Below are 24,645 nucleotides of genomic sequence, written 5' to 3'. Positions count from 1 at the left end.
GCAATTGTGTACCAGGCTTTTGAATCAATTTGCCCTCTTCCTCACAGACGCAGAGTGGCTGGAAGAACCCACATCTGTCTGGATGATGAAGCTGCACTCTGAAGGTCAGATTGAGGCAGAGAAGGACAGGTGGACTTGCCCACCTTGAGTTCTTCTCACTGACTTGTGCTCCCGGAGCAGCGGATTGGGCTCTGACTTCAGCAGAACTACCACTGTCTAAGTTTTCCTGGGAGCAGGTGCATAACTAAATTTTAAGACACAGAAACCTTTTCCAACACACAATAACAACAAAAACACTAGCTGAGTTTGATCGGGTTCATATAGTGAACTTGACATTTTGGCACAATACATGAACAAAAGGTTTGCTATAGTCTAGTTAATAAAATTAAAAGCAAGTAATTGAGTACATCCTAAATCATGGGCCTTTTTTTTTTGCCTTCTCCATTCTATATTCGAAAATCTTTTTGTTTGGAAAGGTTTTTCTGAGGTTTGTTTCTGGAACAATACTGATCTTACTGATGGCAATAACACTGCAATTAGCTCATCATTCTTCCTCACTTTAGATGTTGACATGAACTGGGAACTCTGTCTAATGTCAGATTTTGAGACTGTTTTAACTATTACCAAGGGATGTGTGTGTGTCTACGTGACAATGAATAAGACCGCCTCTGCCAGCCTCCAAGGATGAGTAAGACGACCGCTCAGCCCAGCAAATGTTGGGAGGAATTTGCTGCTCGCTGGGGATAACTAATGCTTTGGTTTAGCAGTAGCGTTGTTTGCCCCATACTAGAAATTTGAATTTACAATACATTTTCATATGGAACTGGGGTTGAGAACAGGTGGCTTAGTTATCAGATTAAACCAAAAAGTGCATTTAACACTCATCAAAAAATGGTAGTGTAGTGCCAGAGTCAGTCTCTGCAGTCATTTAGAGAATATTGCTTTGGGGTGTGTGTATATGTATGCACATGCACATGTGTGTGTATAAAGTGTCACTCACTGAAAATAACAAAGTAGTCAATGGTAAAGAGTAATGCAAATGACAACATCATGTCTTAGGAGCACCCCGAATTAACCAGGAAACTGTTTTCTGGATACCTGTCAACACAAACTTTACTGTGTCAGAGAAACAAACCTCACCTTGAGCAAGTGGTATGTGGTTGGCATGTCTGTGTATGTTATCCCAATTTAACCCTCACTTAATTGTAAAAGAGAAAAGAAAACAACTCAGTGAAGGAGGAAGAGTGAAGTTATATGATAAGTAGGGTAAGATTCTAAAGTCATTGAGTGAAGGAAATATATATAGAGTTGAAATTTTGCTTTTGAAAAGCAAAAGCAATATAAAGACATGCATGGTTTTATTACAGCCCTGAAGAGTAATAAGTAAAGATGTCTGATACATACAGTAATATGTGATATATTATAAAGAATTCAAATGCAGCATGTAATGCTAGAGATGAAGTGGCTGGGCTTATTTGCAAGAGGCCATATGTAAAAATAAATGTTGAAAACTTCCTAACTAAATATATAGCCAATTGAAGATGCATCCTGTGAACACAATCATAGCCAGAATTTTTGTATCTTGTAATGATTGAAATGCAACCTCCAATAATTTAAGAATCTATACTAGTTTCCAAAAGCCAGAATGATACCTAATGAATAAAAAGGTAAAAAACATATATCTTATTTGAGGGCTCTGATGATGTGTTTTCTGCCTTGGTAGTCTGTTATGAATTGTCATCTTTTCATTAGCAAACCTCACCTGAATTTTAATATAGCTTTTTTTTAAACTGGTGCATTTTTTCAAATGAAAACAGTGACATTTCTTACAAAATAGATCTAAACCAGACTTTTCACTAATTGAGACAGAATTTTACCCCTGTGCCATTAATTGATGAGGTTTTGCTTTATATTTTATTTATAATCAACAAAGGGCAGAGCTTTGCAGTCAATGGCATCCTCATCTGATTGCTAAGCACTGATCAGGCCTGGGAAATCTCAGGACTGAACATTCTCTCACTCAGGTGTGCCATGAATCACCCCATGTTGGAAGTCACGTCATTATTGTTACCTGTAGTGTTGAAGCCAAAGAGGAGAGGGCAAGACACAGCAAAGGCCAGGACCCAGACGGCTGTAATCATGAAGGCCACGCGCCGGCAGGAGCTCTGTCCTGTGCCGTGCTGGTAGTGAACTGGCATGACCACTGCAGTGTACCTGTCAAAGGAAGCAGAGAAGGACAGACATAATGGAAGGAATGGAGGAACTGTTCCAAAGCAAACACACTGTAGGATGATATTAGAGGAATAATCAGGTTGAAATATGTGGCAGAAGCAGAATGGTTGGAGAAAGTTGGAAAGGAAAGATGAAAATTGAAAAAGGCTGAATAAGATAGATGAACATGCTGAGGGAGGTGAGCAGAGAGGGAGAAAAAGCCAGCAGAGCAACACTGGATTCTGGGGCATGACTTTACCTCTACTGATTGATGGCTTGTGGGGCTGAGCTTTGTGCTTAACCTTGACCACTCTGGGTGCTGGTCCTGTGCGCCTTGACTTTTTCCCACAGCTTTTCAGGTATGATCAAGGTGTGCCCAAGGAGAATGTTTACCTCTTGTCATTCCTAATATAAATTCTAACCATCATAGTGACAACTCTTCCAAGTAGCAGAGATTTTGAGAATAGAGATGAGTAATAGCTAATAAAGGCTTATTTTAAAATCTAGTTTTCATGCTATCTTAATCTGCTCAGCCTGCTCTATCAAAAAATACCATAAACTCGGTGGCTTAAACAAGCATTTATTTGTCACTGTGCAGAAGGCTGGAAGTTCAAGATCAAGGTACCAGCAGATTCAGTATCTGGAGAGTGTCCACTTCCTTGCGTGATGGCTGTTTTCTTGCTGTATTCCCACATGGTAGAAGACAAGTGATATTTTGGGGGTCTCTTGCACGTGGATATGAGACCTCCACCCTCACGGCCTAATCATAACCCAATTCTCCTACTGTTTAATATCATCACTTTAGGGGATAGGTTATCACATATGAACTCTAGGGAATAAAGAAATTCCATTTACAGGGCGTATTTTCACACGATCAAGCACAGTTCCTCATCTGGCTGGACATTGTTGTCATTTCTGTGGTACTTCCTTACCACACATTGGCAGTTGCTTTTTGGACTTACCTGTACTATTGTTCCATGGTCTTTTTCTTCTCAAGGTTTAGTATCTGAAATAGACCTCCTAACACCCTCCATCCCTTACTCTGGTTCCACTTCTCTCCTTTCTTCAAGATATCCATACCCAATACTCAGCTCTTTTGATTCATTCTAGACCCTTCCACATTTTTTATTTATGTAATATTTATTGAGGCACCAGCTAATTATAGGCCAGTTCTTATGCTGGAAATACAGAGATGTATAAATGGGATGTTTTCTTTGTCTTATTTAGCCAGGAATTGAGTGGAATGGATGGACAAAAAAATAGTATAAAGTGAAGAGTATAACAAAAAAGGGCGGTGATATGTTAGAGAAAAATGAAGGCTGTGAAAAAGAGGCAAATCAACAGAGTGGGCAGGGGAACGAGTGGGGTAAAAGGAATGCAGCTGTGAGGTAAGGAAGAGGAATAACATTTTAAGCAGAGAGAGGCAGATCCTATAAATGTGCAAATTATGCCATCCCCATCCATCCACTTGTCTCTCTCCTACCACTTGCTTTCTGTGATAGCCATGGCCTCCTGACTGGTCTCCTACTGTCAGGCTCCATAAAATAAATGTCATCATGTCACCCCTCCCCTCACCCAGCTGAAAGCTAACTGAAATAGGCAGCCTTGGAAGATGGCCCCCAAGATTTCTGCTTTGTATACTCCCCTCCCACTAAATATAGGATGAATCCGTGAATATGACAAAATAGCCCTGTGATTAGTTTACTAATCAATCAGATTTGATTTAATCAAAAGGAAAATTATTCAGGGTGTGTCTGAGGTAATTAAACTCTTAAAAAGGACTAGGTACTTTTTGAATTCAGAGGGCTTCAAAGCATGGGAACCTATCCTGCTGACTGTGAAGGAAATGAATGCCATGTTTTGGAAAAGATGATTTGTCAGTGAATGGCAAAAGGCTATAGGAGCTGGGAACAACATCCCGCTGGCAGCCACCAAGGAAGTGGGGACCTGAGTCCTGTAACTATGAGGAACTCATTTCTGCAAGTAACATGAATAGGTTTGGAAGCCAGTTGCAAGTTCTAAATGAGGACATAACCCAGCCTACACCTTGGTTTCAGCCTTGCGAGCCCCGAAGCAGACAACCTACCTACGCTGTGCACAGACTTCTGACCTACAGAAGGGTGAGATAAGAAATGGATATGGTTTAGGCAATTGAATTTGTGATAATTTGTTATAAAGCAACAGAAAACAAATGTATCGTCCCCGTGGCGGAGACTCTAGTTCTCCACCTCCCACCCTCTGCCTTGTCAAACTGAACCTTCCTGCACATGATTCCTTTCTTTCTTTTTTTTTTTTAAAGATTTATTTATTTATGCATACAAGAGCTGGGATGCGGCCAGAGGTGCGGGGAGTGGGGGTGGTGAGCGGATTCATCAGAGACAGAGCAGGAAACAGAACTGGCAGCCTGACTGAAATACACTGCTGAGGGGAGCCGCGGGCAAGACAGCAGAGCTCTGCTACGCCATGTGGGTTATTCCTGGCCAGCCGGGGATTGATCTCATGCTGCAGAGGCTGAAGATTGCTTCATAGTGCTGTGCAGATTGCTTCATGGTGCCCTGCACCACTAGGCAGGCCCTCCTGCGCATGATTTCAACAAGCCTTGACAACCTAACTCCACATTGGCCCCTGACACGCATAACTCCAGCTAAACTGGCCTTATAGTTGGTATTCTTGAACAGTTGGAGACTGGTATCTTTGCTCAATCCATTGCCCCTTCTCCTTTTCTAGGTAGCTCAATCTTGCCCCCCATTAAAGTCCACATTAGCTCTCTAGCAACCTTCCCAGTCCCCACTGAATAGAGATCTCTAACTTGCAACACCACACATTCCTGCATCAATCCATCACGTCGCTCTCCAGGTGCAGTTGTCTTAAACTATCCTCATGGCTGAAAAGAGACAGGCCCAAGTGATGTAGTTCACTTGATAGCTCCAGTTATCTTAAAGGTTTTGTATTTCTCAGAGGTCCTTGCACAAAACAAGGAGTAAAATACTGTTGATTAATTGTGGCATGAACCCTGAAGGCCTCCTTTCCCAGCAAAGGAAAATTCTAATCCTCACCAGGCTCAAGGGATCTTATGTATAGAGCCAGTTCTCTGGCTTCTCTGTGTGCAGGGAACATAGAGCCAGATTCAGAGCAGGAGCTTCCTCAGCTCCTCTTGCGTATCTCAAGGCTTGGAACTGAGGAAGGAAGGAGAGACCCGGGGTTGGAGAGGGTGGGGCAGTGCTCCTGATGCTCCTTTTCTATGTCCAGTCCTACCTGAACCTCTGCTTCTGGTGAATCTCACCTAGAGTTCATGTCTTACCACTAGAACCCCAAAAAGCAGTTTCAAAGTTAGCTCTGAGGGCTGAGACAGAGGCAGACTGTGCAGGACTTGACCTTGGTGCCATAGAGATGGCTTCTTTCTTTAGCAATACGACATTAAGGTTCTACCATCTGGGCCTCCCTGGAGCCAAAAGGGGTTAAGTATCAGCACTATGAAGTTTTCAGCAGTCACTGCAGCATGAGTTCTATCCCCAGCCAGGAAGCTACCCACATGGCGCAGCAGACCTCTCCTGTCTTGCTCACTGTTCCCTTCAGCCATGTAATTCAGTCAATCTGCCTGTTGTGCTCCCCACTCTGTCTGGTGTATCTTCTTACCCCCGCACCTCTGGCCTGTACCCCAGTTCTTCTACGCATAAATAAATAAATCTTTATATATATATATATAAAAAGGTGGTGGTGCAAGGGGTTGAGACGCAGCCTATGAAGCTATCCACAGCCACTGCAGCACAAGTTTGATCCCTGGCTAGGGAGCTACCCATATGGCGCAGCAGACCTCTCCTGGCTTGCCCACTGCTCCCCTCAGCAGTGTATTTCAGTACATCTTCCTGTTCTGTTCCCTGCTCTGTCTCTGGTGAATTCTCTCACCTCCCCACACCTCTGGCCTGTACACCAGCTCTTGGCATAAATAAATAAATCTTTAAAAAAAATTCTACCATCCACCCCTAGAGAGGCCCATGACAACCTAGTTCCTTTCTCATAATGTACGTATACTGTAAATTCTCTCTCAAATCCCTAACTTGGTGATAAGAGGGCAGGTCAACTAGTACCTGGCATCCCTCCAGGCCTCTCACTCTACACAGGACTTTGGACTCTGCTGGAGCAGTGGGCTGGGGCTTCAAGTCAAATATGTCAATGAGGGCACCTTGGAGGAGATGCTGGGCCTTGATCCCTATAGCTCACATGGCTAAATAGCTATTGAGGGTCAATGGAAAAGGTATGACCTTTTTTCCTATGCAGTTGGGCCCAGGTCTTTCATTAAATACTGTCCTTTGCTATAAAGGAGACTTCCCATCCCATACATTCAGTGATGGGCAGCTAAGTGCTAACAACTGGCTTTCTGAGGTGAAAAAACTGCATTTCTGTTGTATCGGCATTCCCATCATTGCCCATTCCAAGCTACCACCAAAGGTTTGATAACTGGTTCAAAAAATTACTAAAATCTTGCCAATCAGGTCTCACTAGGCCTGAAGACCTGGCTCCTCATGCAGCCCTGGGAGTGCATGCTTTCCTAATATGCGTTAACATTCAGCAACTCTTTGGAAGCTCCCATTAACTCATTGAGTGGGGACACCAACTCTTATAAAGGAGAAATAGGAGATCTACAGATGGACCTAAGGTCCCACAATTGGTGGTGACAGATTCAGGTGTCCACGCCACCCCCACCCATCCGTCTCTCTCATGGGTGCCCCACTCCCTTCAAAGACACTGAAAGTCCCTGAGGCAGAGTGGGCACAAGGGATGTTGGTATGGAAGGGCGGCTTGTACTCTGAGAGCACAGTTGATGACCAAAACCGAGTTTCTCCAGTTAACTTGATTCTATCAATTGCCTGAGGGTTCTGTTAAGAGACTGATTCACAGTCTATACTCCCGGATATTTTGATTAAGCGTTTTTGAAATGGAATCCGGAAATATGTATTTTTAATGAACAAGTACATCTTATGATTAGAGAAGTTTGACAAAGTCTGCATTAGGGAAAATTTCTATGTCAAAAATTCTTGTTAACTTGGGGAAGAAGTGGGAGATGAGACAATGTCTACCACTGTTACAGCACACGTTTTCCTTATTATTTTTTAAACATAATCGAACTTTTAGAATGAGTGAGGCCCCCACCTTTGCTTCTAGCTTTTTCCCTTAGGAAGCTTGCCTGTGTTGGACTGAAACACAGAGGCTGTTCTGGAATTAGCCATCAGAGGGCACCATAATGCAGCAAGACTGCTGCCAGCTCCGCAGGGTGAGAAGTTCACTGCTCACCTGGGGGCTCTCCTGGGTGGGTGGGGAGTTAGGGAGGGAAAGCCGTTCACTCCCAGGCCCCTGGAACCCCGCAGAGGCCCCGATTTCCCACGCAAACAGCCTCTGATTTCTGCTGTCAATCTCAGTGACTGCTGGTGAGGACGGGGCAAGTCTAGCCGAGCCTCTGAACCTGACCCCCGACTGTGTTCATCTGAATGTTCCAGGTGACCCCAACCAGCCAGACGCCCTTGTGTACACATCCTCAGCCCCTCCCTTGCCAGGTCTCCGCCCCTTCTTTTGAGTATCTAGTTCTCAGGCCAGAACTCCATAAAATCCCAGACTGATTAATATCAGAATTTCAGTTTGGCAGTCAACTAATGTTTCCGTAGGCCAGAGATAGGACTTCTCTAGACTCAGTTTCCTCGTCTATACAATGGGAATAATGTTTCAGCTAGATAGGGATGTTATGAATATTGAATAAGATTATCTCTCTGAAGTTTTTTTTTAGCACAGTGCCTGGTACCTATCGAGCATTCAAAGAATGTTATTGTGCCAGCCCAAGGGATGTGTGATTGTTTGCATTAGTGAGTTTATGGGTGTCTACCCCCTTATTCTGTCAGGAAACATTAAATTTATCAAGCAAACACATTTATAGCACTTCTGATGTGCTTTATAAATATTATCTCATTTTATCTTCATACAAACCCTTTTGCTATTATCTCCACTAAACAGATAAGGCGCAGAGAGGTTAATTGACTTGCTCATAGTTCTATCCCTACGATGTGGAAGAGCCAAGATTTTCAGGCAGGAGTGTGGCTGCAGAGCTAGGGGGCCCGGAGTGTGACTAAGCGTCTCTGCCTAAGGCAGTGTGCTGTAAGAGAAAGGGGCTGACTAAATCCTTACTCATGCCCTACCAGCCTGTGAGCTTGGCAAGCTCACTATACAGTCTAGCCTCAGCATCTTTACTTGTAAAATGGGGAGAATACACCTACTTTGCTGGGGTTGCAAGGGTTAGCGATAATGAAAACTGTGTGCCTGACATATAGTCCTGGCTAAAATAAATGGCAGCTCTTTCTATAGTTGTTGCTTTGGGATGCATGCAAATAAGGTTTAACACAGAGGTGGCAGGGACATCAAAGACTTAGGAAGTGGGTCTCATTTACTCCAAGGAAGTAGCGCTGACAGGTGGGCTGTCAGTATGTACAGCGGTCTTTCCGTCAGTGCCCCATGCCTGCCTCCACCAACCAAGGGGCTTCCATCCCTGCCTCTGCCAACCAGTACAGACAGAACTGGCAGAGTCAGGGGTTCAGGTTCTAGTCCCAGACCTGTCTAAAGGCTGTAGGACTCAATGTACGCACAGATGAGTTCAAAGCGATGTTCCTTCTGACTCCCAATTCTCTGGGCTGTTACTCCATTTAAGCCTCAGGAGCCTCACAGAACTCAGCCTCCCTAGAGTCCTGTCCTGAGTGGGGGGGTGAGTAGTGTGTGTGTGGGGTAACTGATGAGGGTACCTCTAGAAGAGGCTACTGTGAGGAGGAAAGAGGCAGGGCTGGGTGGGAGGATCTGAGTCTAATGCACCCCCACCCCCTACTTACCCCCCAGCCCTGGGTTTAATGAGCCCCTGAGTTCTGTGAGGGCTGCTTTTCACCACCTTTTATTTGGTCAGACAGGGGGCTCAATAAATCTTTAGTTCTGTGGACTCCCTTCGTGGAATTGTTGAAGGAGAAAGCTTTTTGCAAATGACTGGAAAGCCCTTTGCAAATATAAAGTGCTTATTTAGATGCAAACTAAAAATCCAAGGTGCCTGTGACTCATCTGGTACCTATTGTGCTCTCTGCAAAGACGCGGAGGCTTGCCTGTGTGATGGGTGCCATTTGAGAGCCACTTAAAGAACTCCCTGGTGAATGAATTTGGTTGCATTATTCCTGGGCTCGTCGCAGAGGACTCTAATTCTCACCACTCGGATCGTGTCCTCCTTCCCTGACACTTTCTCAGCCCTCTCCCTGAGTTAGTTCTGACCCAGGATGTGGTGGGAGGGGGCTGACCTGATGGGGAGGCAAGGAGCCAAGAGGGGTGGGGGCTGGTGCTCACCCACTTTGTTTTTTAAAAAAGAAAAAGAGGCATTAATCCAGGCATCGAGCGCTATGCCTAAGAATCTAATAACAATAGTATTACTTGCTTTCAAAAACCCTTTTATCATTTCTTTTTCTTTCCTATCTCTTACTACCCTGTTATTAGAGACCAGGGCTTCATGACCAAAAAATGCTGAATCCATTTGGTCAAGTTTGTCAGACTGGTGACTAGCATTGTGTGAAGACCAAAGGTCTGCATGAATAACTGCATTTTTAATGAACTGACCAGCGATTTGGCATCCCATGAACAGAATTTAATGCTGTGTACTGCAAACTGCTGTGAAGGATAATGGAGACAGCTTTTCCAAGGCCTATTTTCTTTCCTAGAATAGGGAGGAGGCTCCATTTTGAGGCTTGTTGAGAATTGGTTCATACAGAAATACAAGCCAAGAAGAGAGCTTCCTTCTCCATGGGGGTCTAAGGCACGGCTTTCCCCTCTGGTTTTCAGACAGGTGAGTGCTATGCCTTCTGGAGTTCTCCTATATGGAATGATATTAGTTCCATTTAAGGTATATACTTGTCATTTGTGTCTGAAGATGTGCAAATAGACGTGTGAGTTAAGCATGGCTACTTGCCAGCAAAATGATGCTCTTGTGCAAATTGGAAAAGGGGACCCTCTCCTGGCTGGTGAGTTGCAAAAAAAGCATCCTCTCATGGCCAGCTCAAGGGGCTATGAATCACTGGCTGATTCCCACATCCTTGTGCTGGGCACAATCTGCACAGCGTCAGCCTCCCTCCACCCCCGTGTCTGCATGCATGTGGGCGGCGTGTATGGGCACACTCACTAGAGAGCAGAGAAGAGGGTGGGGACACGAGGCCTGGAGGAAGCTGTCCTGGAGCTTCTCCGAGATTCTTTATGCAAGTCTTACCTCCCTCCTCCCAAGGCTGACCTCCCGTTCTCTCAAGTTCTTTCTGAAGGTGAATATTTGTGATATAAACAGTAGCTACTCTCAGGCAGGGAGCACTGAATTCAGTTTAATATTTTTTCTTCCAAGCTCTATGACAGACACATCAGGGAGAGCCATTGGTGATAGGAGCTAGGACTAGTACAAAGGTTTGGGGTGGTGGAGGTGATAGCACAGCAAAACCAGATGTAGTTCATTGCTCTTGTAAATGTGATGTATGTTCCTGAAAACATGGGCTAAAGGTCCAGAAATCACATAAAAGACTTAGATTTTCTAAGAGGAGTTCTGTTCCCAGAAAGCTAAAAATATAAAATCCCCTTCACTTTTTGACAGCTTTATCAAAATGTAATTCACGTACCACAAAATTTATCCATTTAAAATATACAATTCAATATTTTTTGGTATATTTACAGAGTTATGCAACCATATCTCTTTATTTTTAAACATATACATAAGTGATATTCGTTCCAGCGTCATGACACTTTCTTTCATTTCCTTCTCAGCCAGATAGTGAAGTGATGGAAGTCAAAAGAACATCCACTTGACTGGTTGGCTCACAGTGACACTACACGATAGGGTTTTCGTGTCCCGTCTTTGGTTATTGTTCAAAATTCTTATTTCAGCACATAAAAGGAAGTTTGAGGTTCCTGATAGAGAGGGCAAAGCTGGGCCATGTGAATTTTTAAATGTGAAGAAGTAAGGAGGTTCCTGTGTTAGGATCTCTAGCAAAAGACAGACTAGAGGTGCCACAACAGAGTTCCCAAGAGAGCACTATGGGAGTTTAGGGGTGACTGGATCAAGCTGTAGAGATTTGGAAGTGTGTCATAGAGAAGGCGGCAGGTGGGATAGACCTTGGAGCATGTGAGGGGGAAGCAATGAGATTGCAAAGGTAGATTAAGACCCTCCTGGGGAACACTTTGATTCCTAGACTGTGAAGGTAGGTTTAAATTTTTTTCCGCAGGCCAAGGAGACACAGAAAGGTTCTGAGCAGGTTTGGGGTTGATTTTAGCGTGATCTGAGAGTGGTGGGGGAGGGCTGGTTAGGAAATCAGAGCAAAAGTCCAGTTGAGAGGTCATAGGAGCTTAAAATAAGTAGGTGGAGTAAAGAAAGGAAAGTAGACACAATTTGGGGGAAAGGTTCCAAAAACAGAGTCTCTAAGCATTGACTGCTTAGATGTGGGACATGGGGAAGAGGGAGCAGTCAGCCACAATCCTGCGATTCCTGGGAAAATCACAGTGCCATTAAGAGCTCATTGAGTTCAAATGGTTTGGTGCTTTGACAATTTGATGGTTTGTTTTTTTTTAAACATTTTGCCTTGCTAAAGACAAGGGGATATCCAGGCAGTGATGTGGTCTGGAACTCAGGGGAATGGAGAAGCTGAAGGTTTGAGGCCACTGGGCCTCCCTGGTAGTGCAGGGGTTAAAGTCTCAGTACTATCAAGTTATCGCCAGCCACTTCAGGGTGAGTTTAATCCCCAGCCAGGGAACTGACCACATGGCACGGCAGACCTCTCCTGTCTTGCCCATTGCTCCCCTCAGCAGTGTATTTCAGTAGATCTGCCTCTTTTGCTCCCCAATCCTCACCCTGTCTCTGGTGAAGCCTCTCACCCTGACTCCCCTGCACCTCTGGCCTATACCCCAGTTCTTGTATGCATAAATAAATAAAATAAATCTTTAAAAACAAAAAGATTTGAGGCCGCTTAGTACAAAACCCAAGATTATTAACTAGGATTCAGATAAACATGAGTCCAAATCCTGACAGTGTCCCACACTAGCTGTGTGACTTTGAGTAAATTCTTTAATTGCTCTAAGAAGCTGGAAATGAAGATAATAATAGACCTAAGTGCTATTGTGAAGATAAAGTGGATGAAGGCATGTCAAAACCTTAGGATAATGTGGTAAATTCTCCATAAATGGTAGATCTTATTTGGGGTGACATATTAGGGCTATGGAGTGTATGGATGATAATACTGATGAAATGTAGAAAGAGAAGAGGCAGAAGGGGAGAAAGGAGGGCGAGGACTCTGGAAAGGAAGGTTGAGGGCTCTTGACCAGCAACAGAGACCACAGGCTGGACACACTCGGTTTCTCAGGGCTCGTGGGGGCGTCTAGTCCTGTCCCTGGGAGCCATCGCAAATCTAAGGCTCAGGCAGGTGAAAGAGGAGAGGGAACAAAAAGTGAGGGGTAACAGAGTGGCCCTAGCAGTGCTCTCTTAGGGGTAGAAGTGATGGTACAGGTGGCCCATGCAGAGTAGAGTGAAAAAGATCACAGAGCTCCACCTCAGCAAACAAAAAACAATTTAAGAAACATTCTTTGCTTGTTTACCTTAAACTCTATGAAGGAATAAATAAATACATGACATTATACTTTGTAAAATGGCCTCTCTCACATCCACTTCTCTCCTCCCTCACAAATACTCACATGCTTTGCTCTCTTTCTCCCCTTCCTTCTCTCCCTCCACCAAAAACAAAATAATAACCAGAAAATACCCTTTCCACCCATGTCAGCTCACCTGTCAACCTTGTCCTCGCCTCCCTTTTTCTCCCAAAGAGGAAAAACATTTCCTCCTCCACCTCCCAAGAGGATGAGAGAAAAACAAAACCAGAATCTTCTTTAGGTATCTGGTGGGAAGGAAGGTCTAGGGCAGGTTATAGGGTAGTTATTTCTCTCCTGTTCCAAGGCTTTCTTCCTCACTCACAAACTACAGTTTAAAAGAAAATGAGAGGAAAGAAAGTGTCCCAATGGGAAGTGCTATTTGGCGGTGACCCTGGTGCCTTCAAACGCAAAGCCTGTGGCAAGAGCAGCTGGTGGGGTGGCGGTGGAGGGCCCGCTTCCCTCATCACCAGGTCTGGGTCTCTCTCCTAAGTCTGGAAGGGGGAGCTGGGCCCTACCTGTCAATGCTGATAGCACAGAGGTTCAGGATGCTGGCTGTACACATCATAACGTCCATGGTGACAAACACATCGCAGCAAGCGCGGCTGAAGTTCCAGACTCCTCCTGTCACCTGGGCATCAGAGACGAGGGTATCAGTATTTCTGCAGCTAAGGGACCCAATCAACCCTGCCACCTTCCCTACTTCCCTTGTCCCATCCAGACGCTGCCCTCCCTCCTGGTAGGTGCATCCATGTTACCAAGAGCAGGCAGACCTAAAGAGAGCAACAGGCTGCCCATACGGTTCATAAGAAAGGACACATTCACAGAATATTAAAACATTAGTGCTGAGAGGGATCTACCACAGCAATTAGCCCAGTGTTTCTTAAAGTTCTGTCCCCTGTGGGACATTCATGGGAGATGGAGTCAGAATCTCTGGATCTGGAGCCCATGAATCTCCATTTTCAAATAAACACCCCCGTCCCACAAAGATTTGAGAATCACTGATCTACCTGAAGTTTGGGAGGCAAGTCTAGCTCGTTGTGGGTAAGTGATGGCCCACACATGTATGGCTGGTAGTGAAACAGCTTGGGTGACCACCAGATGCATGCGTAGTGCCAGCACTGCCTCTTGAAGCCCTCCACCCAGTGGAGAGCCCAGTGTGCCCCCAGGAAATAAGCTGGGAAAACATTTTTCGTAAAATTTACCTCAGAAATGAAAATCTATCTGGTTTCTGGTTTCAAAGCTTGGAAAACTCCTGGAACAATATCTACAAGAACCCATTAAAATAAGTCTGTGCCAATGTGCCAACTTTTGACATGGGAGTCCCAGTCACCAAGAGGTGGGGAGAGAGGGTTGGGCCAGGCATCAGAAAGGGGCGCAGGTCCTCTCTAGTGCCCACAGGGTAAGTGAGGATGCTCCTGGCCTCACACATTTAAGTGTGTGTTCCAAGCTCCATAACTTCCTCCAAGTAACACTTATAAAAAGTAAGGGATTTAAGTAATTTTTACTTTATCTTAGTACCTTTCTAGTTTATTTATGAAATGTTTATACAACCTAATTGGACCAGAAAGATGTCCACACACCTGTTCTTCGGTCGGGAGGCTTTTGGGCATCTGCCAGCTCACTGTTTGTGGGGGACCCATTCCTCAGGAGCGGGTTCTCAGGGAGAAGCCTGTGAGGCCCTGTGAGGCCAAGTGATGTTCATGGCGGTGGTGTTCATGAGCACCCTGCTCAGCAGGCCCAATGGCAAGTAAAGAGGATGAGAGGGTGAAAGGTAGGTACAGTGGCCTCTGAAGCAGCTTCCAAGGGAAAACAGACACTGTCCACACGATGGGGCTTAAGGATGTATTGCTCCTCTCTCTCATTTTCTCATCCAAGAATCTGGCGAGAGGACCAGGTCGTTTTCCTGCTGGCTCTTGTTTAATGAGATTAAAGCAAGGTTTGGAGTGGCTCTCTCCCTTTCTCCTTCAGAAGAACTTCTCTCCCTTTGGATTTATTTCCTTTTCTGCATCTGGTTTTGTCCTTATATTTGGTCATCTCCAGACTCTATTCAAAAAAACTCTGACTAGAGCTTTCTGGTGGGAAGCAACGATTGAAAAGCTCAAGCTAGAGATGAAGTCATCACTTTCGCTCATTTTGTTGTGGATCTACTTTCTTTCTTTTAGTTTAACCATTTAGCTCTATATAAGTGATGGCTTAATATGAATTTACAGGAAATCCAAGAAACATTTTTTGAAAGGGAGTGTATAATTATAATGCAATGATTTAAGGGAGCCTGGAGAATAAAAGACATTTCACTCAGTACATAGGCCACTGTAAAAGCTTCTTGCAAAAGTTGAATTTTGTATGCTAATTCTCATTTTAACACTTCTACTATGCAATTTATTTCTTAAATTGGAGGAAAAACACTTTTTAAAACAATTGTGAATGCCTGTTTGTGTATGTATGTTGGGTAGGTGGAAATGGAGGTGAGAAAGGATAGTTAGAAAAATAAGAGACTTCTGTGCTTGCTGACTGTTTACTTGTTCATTCATTCACTCACTCATTCATTCATAAAGCCAGTGCTTATGAAGCTCCTAACAGTTCTTAGAAGGAGGGTGTGTTTAGGGTTTTCAAAGGTCTTAAAATTGTACCTCAGGCCTTGTCCTTGAACAACTTTTGGAGTAAGGCATTCTTAAATAAAATAAAGTAAGGCATTCTTAAATAAAATAACTAGAGATCATGAGATCCTAATATTGTTAATGCATCTAACATTTATTAAGAACTTACTCTACCTGAGTCACCTATCCATATGACCCATTCCAGGAATTTTTATAAGTTGAAACTTCAGAGTCTGAAAACTGAACTTTTTTTTTTTTTAACTGTATGTGCTTTTAAAGCTTTATTGAGAACAAATTATACACTCACTTGGTAGGAGATTAAATGATTGTTAGTTAATCAACTCCATAGGAGCAGGGACTTTACCTGTTTGCTGCTGATCCCTTGGCTCTGAGCAGTGGCTGGCATGCAAATATATTATGGAAGAATGAGTGGCCTCTGACATAATCTATATTAATACTATTAATTAACACTTACTGAATGCTTACTAAGTGCCTGGCATTCTACAAAGCACTTTACCTACATAACCTTTACTGCCAATTGTAATCCTGTGAGAGAGGACTATTGTTATCTTCATGGCAGAGAAGAGGCCAAGTTGAGAGAGAGGTTCAGCACCTTGCCTATGGTGGATGGCTAGAGAGTCAGGGCATCAGGATGTAGGTTATTACACACCCTCCTGTATCAAGCCAGGAGGGGACAGCTGTTGGAGAGATGGAAGTGGGTGGACGTAAAGCTAAAGGAGAAAACGTGCTCATCAAGCAGTGTCTCTCTGCTGTGACAACCTGCAGTGCCTCTCTGCTGGGGAATGCTACGCCCTGATTGCTGATATCCCAGGATTGCAGAAAACAGTGCAAAAGACAGTGGAGGCTGCTGACTTTGAAGCTTAGTGAAAATATACACCTGGCAGCTACCTTTGGCATCTGGTTTCTAGAGACCCTAAGGTCCAAAACCTCCAAGCTGTGCTCTGGCTCCCGGGCCCCCACGGTGCCACCCCATTCTGGCAACTTTCCTTTCCTGCCTTTCATTCTGCCACCAAAATTCTCCTGCTCGCCTTGATCTCAGCTAAGTGTAAAGAAGAAAACAATCTGTTTAGCTGATTAAAGTAATCCCCACTAAGGTGCCATCACTTAGCCTCCCCTAGAGCTGACTCATTAAAAAGAGCCTCTAATTGGTGGCATGTGTAATGGAAAATAATGTTTTTGTACTGGAGTCCTCCACACCAACAAATAATAGTAAGCGATCAATGAAGAACAGGAATGGCCAAGAATGTGCTAAGTAACTCAAACATTGTCTCCTAGCAACCCAATGTGGTAAACATTCTAATATATCAATGAGGTACACATATCCACGTGTAGATAAAGAAAGGGGAATGGAGGGGTTAAGTAATTTGCCTACAGACACATAGTAAAAAGGGCTGGAAATTTAAATGCTTAATGTTAATCATTACTCTGGTTTGCCTCTCAAAGGTCTGCACTTTGACACTTGGCACTGAGGAGGTATATAATTTAACTCCATTCTACTATCATAGGAGGAAGAGAAGTTGGCATGTGTCCATCCATCCAAATATCCACTATTTACTGAGTGCCTATTATAGGCCTGATACTTTGCTTCGGTGGGTGTAACAAAATAAATTAAAACCTGTTTTTGTCCCCAGACCTCAGAATATAGTGTGTGCATGTAAGGGGGAGAACTGTGTGAATGGCTGTGGGTGAATTGAGGGCCCAGGAGACAGAATCTAAGAAAATAACTATGAAGCAATGAGATAAGGTCTGACAGTGACATAAGTACAAAGTATTGGGATAACATAAAAGGTAAAGTGATTTTTGAAATGAAAGCAGAAAAACAGCCAAAAATCTCTGATTGACTTGAGGCTCTTTAGAGACATGATTCTACCTTTCTCCTAAATTTTAATGAATAACTCGCTTTAGAATTATACAGCAGCCAGGTGGTATTACTCCCACTTGCTAATGAATACAACTAACTCCCTTTGGCAATACAGAAAGGTGGGAGTGAGCCAGAAAGTGTCTTCAGGTACTGAAGTTTGCTATTGATTTCCAACAGACACAGCCTAAGGCAGCATTTCTCAAATTTAGTGATTGTAAGCAGTATTTCCCAAATCCCCAGAGGCTCTTTTTAAACAAAGTGATTCTCAGGCCCCACCAAGAATTAGAAGTCCCATCAATGATTCTTACTGTGGGGTAGGTGTGCTAAAGGGTGGGCTGAGGGGTGGTGCTGGGGACACATGACCTTATCTTCAGAAATGGTCATCCCTTAAGCAGGACCCCTTAAACATTCCTTACTCCATGGAGACCCTTTGCCTCCTTCTTAGAAGAATGTTTTTAAGTACACACAATAAAAGACAATGGACCACAGAGGATGCCAATTATGTTGAAATATAGTTACTAAAGCATTTTAAATATATGTGTTTTTTAAATAATGCATTAAATAACAAGACCCAGTGGCAGATTCAGAATTCCTGTAATTTCAAGGTATGGATGAGTGAGTGTAAATGATGTTTCAAGAGATCTGCAACAACTATAATGCAATTTGAAAAAATAAATGGCTGTCATTTCCACTGGTGACACTAAGGATTTCTGCTGTGGGTTGATGCCTACATTTATAAGGAGGTGCTAATTTCAGCTTCATAAAAACAAAGATTTTATTTACATCCACGTTGATGTACTGCCCACATTAGGAACCCTTGTTCTGAGTATTGTATTTTCAGTTTTGTGGGAAATATCCAAGGGGCAAAGATGGAATTTCTACTCAAATTAACCTCATCACTTCATTTCTGCTTGTCACATTTGGAAACATTTTTCTTCAGGAGGGAATTTCTGTGGGACAAGAGAGGATAACAAAGAGTTTTTCACTTCTCAGAATCCCAATTTCCCTATCTGTGAAGTGGGAGTTTCACACATTAGTGACTCCTAAGTAAATGTCAGTTTCTATCTGGCTATTCCAATTCCCAGGGGTGGCAGTGGGATTGGTGCTGCAAGGCTTGGTTACCGTTAATATAGACTTCTAGAAGCACTCCTGAAAATTTAAATTTGGTAGGGCTGAGATGGTAGAGCTATTGGTCTCAATAGTCTTTAATTTTTTTTGAGGTAACATTGGTTTATAATCATTGTATATGATTTAGAGGTATAGGATCACCCCCTTTAGATAGATCTTACTGCACCACACCCACCACCAAGGCACCATATTCCTTCATATTTCCTTCCATTTTTAGAAAACATCTACTAAGGAGCTTCTTTTCAATAAATGGTGTTGGGATAACAGGAGAGCCATATGTAAAAGAATGTGGCATTAAAAATGAGGACTCTGAGTCTCATCCCCAGAGAACTCCTTTCAGTAAGATGCGGTCAGGAATTTTTTTGTGGTTGGATCACACTTCAGAAATGACAGCAGAAACAATCTCCCTTTCCCCCCAGCTTGAAAATCTATGGCTTTTATGCAAATTCAGACTTTAGTGAAGAGATTGTGAGACTCTCATGTTTTTATTTTCCACTGGGGAGGTCTTAAATTGCTTTCATCTGGGAGTTTTTGAACTATGGTAATACTCTCCTTTAAAAAACAACATTTTATTTTTAATAATGTAACAAAACAGTATTCTTTCCTGTTGGCACTGTCTGACCTTGATGACTCTGTGGCGGGTTTCCCTGCTGGAACCCACTGTACTCCCTTTTGCTGTCTCCAGGACTTAAACCTCGTCTTTGCTCCTACCTGCACTGGGACCCAGGTAATCTGAGTTTATGTTCCAAATGCTCTCCTGGCTGCTCTGCTGCCTTTCAGCTCTGATATAAGTGCATCAAACATCACAAAAGATGCTTAACCAAGTGGAACAAAATGGGATGTTTGTGCTTAGCGAGGGAGCGCCAAACAGACTGCAGCTTCTAAAACAGGAAATTAAAACTTGAGAGGGAATCTGAGACAGAACTATTTGGTAGGACATAGAAAAGAATTTTCTAGAAAATACTGCTAACTAACTTCAAGTGACAGCCAGACCAGGGTCTCTGGTAGCATAACCTCCTGAGCAGTCGCCTGCATGCTTTTTTATTCTAGCTTGTCTATAGGCCCAAGGAGAGAAAAGGAAAGCACGTCAATGAATGGCCCCACTAGCCCACCTTTATATGCTGCCTAAGTCCAGGCTCCTGTGAGCTGAGTGACCAACCCATTACCAGTGAAAACCTCTGGAGTGCACGCTTGCTCATTGTCCTCTTGTTTCTTCCCAATAGTCCTAGGATTCCACTGGGGAGCCCATGAGGTTCCCAACGGTTACTAGAAGGAACACTAGGGCTGTACTAAAGTAACTCTTTTATCAAGTGAGTAGTTCAGAGAAAATCTTGTATCACTTGCCAGTCTGATCAAAGTACATCTTTACATTTCCACCAGAAATTCTGGGACACAGATTTTCTCTCTTACTGTGTACAGGTGGGGCCTATAGGTTGCCCTTTGCTGTTGGATAAAGACAGTAGACAGAAAAAAAACAGCTGAGAGGATGTGGAAAAGTGGAGCTGGAGCTTATTTCAACTGTGCCTGCAGTGCAACTCACCACAGGCCTTTTTAAGTTCTTGGTATGATAGCCAATGCTTTCCGTTTATCTTTTCTTTTACTTATAACTAAAAGTATCTTAACTGAGGTTTTTATATTTCACAGTTTTTAACATATCAAAGCATTCTCTCAGTTGATGACAGGTGAGCCTAACACCAACCTTAGAATGTAAGGAAAGTGTAGTTGTCACCTTCATTTTATCCACTTATTTCGGTGTCTTTTGACTCCCAGTGCTAATTCTTTTTCATGATCTGACCCTGTTTTGGAATGACATTCATGCCAGTAAATTCCAGCAGAAACATGCTGTTACATGACATTTTATTGCCTACCTCACCTGCTTATCTTCTCTTTTAATAAACCCACATTTTCTTTTTCATCCTCCTTTGTAGTTAAAGGTGACTCTATGATCCAGTGATGACCAATTAGATATAAGTGAAATCCCTTAGAGTTGATCCAAGTCACTCCCCCCATTGTCTGCTCTCCCCACTCATGCTAGTCTTGACTACAGCCATGAGGCTGGCTGCCAGCCATCTTATGAGCAGCAGGAGGAAGTAAGCCAGCTTGCCACGGAGGTAAAGAGAAGGTTGGAGAGTCTGGTGCTTGATGACACCACAGGGCAGCTGAACCAACACTAACAATCACCTTCCTTCATTGTTTTGGCTATATGAGAAAAATAACTCCCATTTACTTAAGTCATAGTCAAATTTTCCAAAATTTATAGGCACAATATTCCTAGCTCATACATACAAGCACCTCACAAAATGAGTCACTTTTCCCTCAAAGGAAAGTGTCAGTCAATAAGAGCCAACATTCCCTTCAAAGAAGATAGACATACTCAGTCACAGCATGGGACACTGAGAATTTGGCAGCTTATTTGGCCTCCACATAGTGCTATTCTCACATATGTTCTATTCTGGAGGCCCTGAAACCTAGAGCAGCTTGGTGGTCAACACTGAACCCTTTCTGCTTTCCAAGGAAGCTATATTAGGTATAATCATGTAATTAATAGGGGTCTCCCTGGTGGTGCAAGAGATTAAGATGCAGCACTATGAAGCTTCCCACAACCACTTCAGCACAAGTTCGATCCCTTGCCAGGGAGCTACACACATGGTGCAGCAGACCTCTCCTGACTTGCCCCTGCTCCCCTCAGCAGTGTATTTCAGTCAATCCACCTGTTCTGTTCCCCACTCTTTGATGAATCCTCTCACCACCACCCCCACCTCTGGCCTACACCCCAGTTCTTATATGCATAAATAAATCTTTTTTTAAAAAATCATGTAATTAATAGATTAGCTACTCAAACTGCACCATCAGTAGAGCAAGTGAGTGAGAGTAACACTACTCTTCTCTGAGACACATGGATCTATGTGTTCATGGTTTCCTTAGCGTTGAAGTTGCTCTTTTCTTTCATTAAGGTATCTCAATTACTTAGGAAGTCCACAAAAAGCAGCAGGCATTTAATACTAAGATAAAAATAGGCTGGTATTAGGTAGAGAGGCTTGATACTTAAGACTAGACCCTTCTAATATCATAGCTGGTTATTTATTGCAATAGATCCTTGTGGACTTTGGAGAAAGTGAGGCAGAGATATTAAGTTGCATTGATTAGAAACTTGTAGCAAGCAGGTTTGACCAAAACAAAACAAAGCAAAAAAAAACAACATTCCATTTGCCAGTGGAGAGATGTCTCTTCTCCCCCTGATTTTTTTTTTATATGATTGCAGACTTATTTGACCATGTTCTTGATTGCTATACACCTATACCAAATAACCTGTTGGATAGAGGGCATAGTGGCTTTTGTGAGGGAAAACCAAGAGCTCCAGTGGAGTTCTCATGGGAGAAAACCAATAAAGCCAACTTCCAGAGTCCACAAAGGTCTTGTACAAGATTTCCTGCTGGCTCTCTGCAGGCTCAGCAGTAGAATGAGCACATCATTTATATTGGCAGGTGTGACTAGGATGGGGTCTCTAGCATGGATATGTCACAAAGTCCATCTCCTGTACCAGTATTTATAGAGGTTTTCCAATGTGGTCCAACCAGAGTCTTGGAAATAATCACAAATGGACAGCCAAAGAGTGCCCTGAATGACTTTATTACAGGTACCGAAAACCTAGCTTCTTTTCAGAGGGAATTGAAATGCTTATTAGAATGAAGTTCCTCTTCCTGATTTCTTTCTGATATTCAACATTCTGGAAGACTTAAATAAGAATACTTGTAGGGGCCTCGCCAGTGGCGCAACAGCTGAGCACAGAGCTGTGAAGCTGTCCACAGCCTCTGCAGTGTGGGTTCCAGTCCTGGCCAGGCAGGGAGATTCCCACATGGCGCGGCAGACCTTTCCTATCTCGCCCGCTGCTCCCCAAGCAATGCTTTCGGTCCGTCTGCCTATTCTGCTCCCCTCTCTGTCTCTGGTGAATCCTCTCATCCTCCTGTGCCTCTGACCTGTACCCCAGTTCTTGTATAAAAATAAATAAATCTTAAAAAAAATAAGAATACTTGTAACATATAGGGTTGGACAGAAATACTTGGGGTGGGGGGGAGCAGCAAGGTGATATGTATCATTGACTAAGCCACGGTTGTTTGTAGCACCTAACCGTGACCTTACTCTTAAACAGAAATATCATATGCTTCTAACTCCTTTTCGGTCTCATTATGATTGGATGTAAAAAAGTTAAATATTTTTTTTTGTAACAATAGATATAGCTGCAGAGAGTATAAGCAGAAATTGCCCATCTGATACATACATTGCAGAACAGATTCATTTAAGGCTTCATATAGCAAATATTTATTTAGCACATATTATGTGCCAGATGGTGTGTATGGATTACAGGAAGAAAAAGAATAAAGACATAGTCTTACTTCAAGGAGGTGTCAGCCTGGTTGTGTTGATAGGAAGTCAAGATAATTATAAGATCCTTTGTCATCAGCATTCTCCTAACTGGGAAGAATATAAACACATACATCTACATTCCCTCCCTGTACTCATTTAGCCTTTAAATCTTTCCCATTCTAGTTTTCTTATTTTCCCTTTCTTTCCTATTTTTCTTGATTCCTTAATGTCTTTCTGTTGAGATCATAAATCTAATTTTAGTATTCAGCCATTCTTAATATGGATACTAGCCTAGGCAGTCGATGTTCCAGGTTTTTGCTCTCCTGTGATATGTCACATTTAATTAACTGTCACCTTCACTATTAATATTAACTGAGATATTAATTTGAGGAATTTTAATTTCTCTTAATCACAGCATCATTTTGATCTCTCATTGGATACCGCTTTAGAATGCTACACTGTGCAGAGGAGAAATATTAATAGCATATTACGGTATTTTAAAAAACTCTTTAGTAATTGCATGTTTTCCTGATAAGAATATCTGTTTCTTGAACAGGTGTAGACACCCTGATTTCTTTGTTAGCAAATGGATATTTTGTCTTGATCACCTCTGACTCTGTTTTGTGCTTCCAAATGAAAATACTTTCAAATTGAAGAACTGTTTCTCTCCGGAAGAATTCTCCAGGGTCTGCTGTATTATCTAACTAGTGAGGGTTCTGTACTATTAATGGAGGCATCAAAAATATAAATTTGCAGGTTTTCTCTGTTCCTTCGGTGGCAGTGTGTGGAGAACTGGTAGGCAGGAGGAAGATGCAGAGTCCAAGGACAATTGAACCATTAAAAGAAGTCTGATCTCGTAGCAGATTATTCTTACTTTTTTCCTCTCATTCATTAAAAATACTTTTTTTGTTTTAATTAATTCCTCTCCCCATGCCTCATCCCTCCCGCACACCCTGACCCCCATATATATTGAAACCGATGAAGATGCCCACTGCAGTGCCTCTCCCACCCCCTCAAGTCTTTGAGAAATGAGTGGCGGACAGTAAACCTGACACATTTTTAGGAAGAGTCTCTGGATGCTGGAGATCTGAGGACAGAATCATCCCCAGCTCCCTGCTTCTGATGTGAGCAGGTAATGCTGCAAAGGGGCTGCCCACCAGAGCTTCAGTTCTCTCATGAAAGGAGAATATCAGAAGCTCCCCATCATTCTCCTACCCCCAGATCACGGCAGGGAAGGCCAGGGAAGATAAATACAAACACGGCTGTGTGGATAGTCAATGCTTGGGGGCCACTCACCTCCAGGTATACCACCCAGGGCATCACCAAGGTGGCCACTAGTAGGTCCGCCACAGCCAGGCTCACTACCAGGTAGTTGGTGGAGGTCTGCAGGGCCCGTTCCCGCAGCACAGCCACACACACCAGGCCATTGCCGAAGACGATTGCTAGAATGAGCACACAGTAGGAGAGGGCGTAGTAGGCATGTGGGCGGGCCCTGCTGACACTGGTGGAATTCTCTGCCTCACAGGTGGAGTTGATGTGGCCACTCAGTTGGCTCAGAGGCGCCATTGTCCAGAAGGAGGGTGTGACCCTAGAGGTTTCCTGGGAGGAGAAGGAAAGGAATATCAATAAAATCAGACTCTTTGGAGCTTGACTGCTTGATTTCATTTTTTTAAAAAGGTTTATTTATTTATGCATACAAGAGCTGGGGTACAGGCCAGATGCGTGGAAGGGTGAGAGGGTTCACCAGAGACAGGGCGGGGAACAGAACAGGCAGACTGA

The 24,645-nt window shown here is 43.3% G+C and overlaps 1 protein-coding gene across 1 annotated transcript in view; it reads right to left on the bottom strand.

Annotated features, from left to right (window-relative positions):
* The window catches only part of DRD3 (dopamine receptor D3), a 34,619-nt gene extending 10,187 nt beyond the window's left edge, over positions 1 to 24,432 (bottom strand). The window contains exons 1-3 of the mRNA XM_054701147.1: positions 24,163 to 24,432; positions 13,410 to 13,522; positions 2,072 to 2,214 (exon numbers count right to left, since the gene is read on the bottom strand). Of these exons, the coding sequence (XP_054557122.1) occupies positions 2,072 to 2,214; positions 13,410 to 13,522; positions 24,163 to 24,432 (526 nt within the window). The remainder of the gene's footprint in view (positions 1 to 2,071; positions 2,215 to 13,409; positions 13,523 to 24,162) is intronic.
* Positions 24,433 to 24,645: the final 213 nt, after the last annotated feature.

Source organism: Talpa occidentalis, unplaced genomic scaffold (assembly GCF_014898055.3).
Source record: "Talpa occidentalis isolate TD23 unplaced genomic scaffold, MPIMG_talOcc4v2.1 talOcc4.4, whole genome shotgun sequence".
Classification (NCBI taxonomy): domain Eukaryota; kingdom Metazoa; phylum Chordata; class Mammalia; order Eulipotyphla; family Talpidae; genus Talpa; species Talpa occidentalis.
Note: the sequence above shows the minus strand (reverse complement) of the source record. Positions and strands in the feature narration are given on the sequence as shown.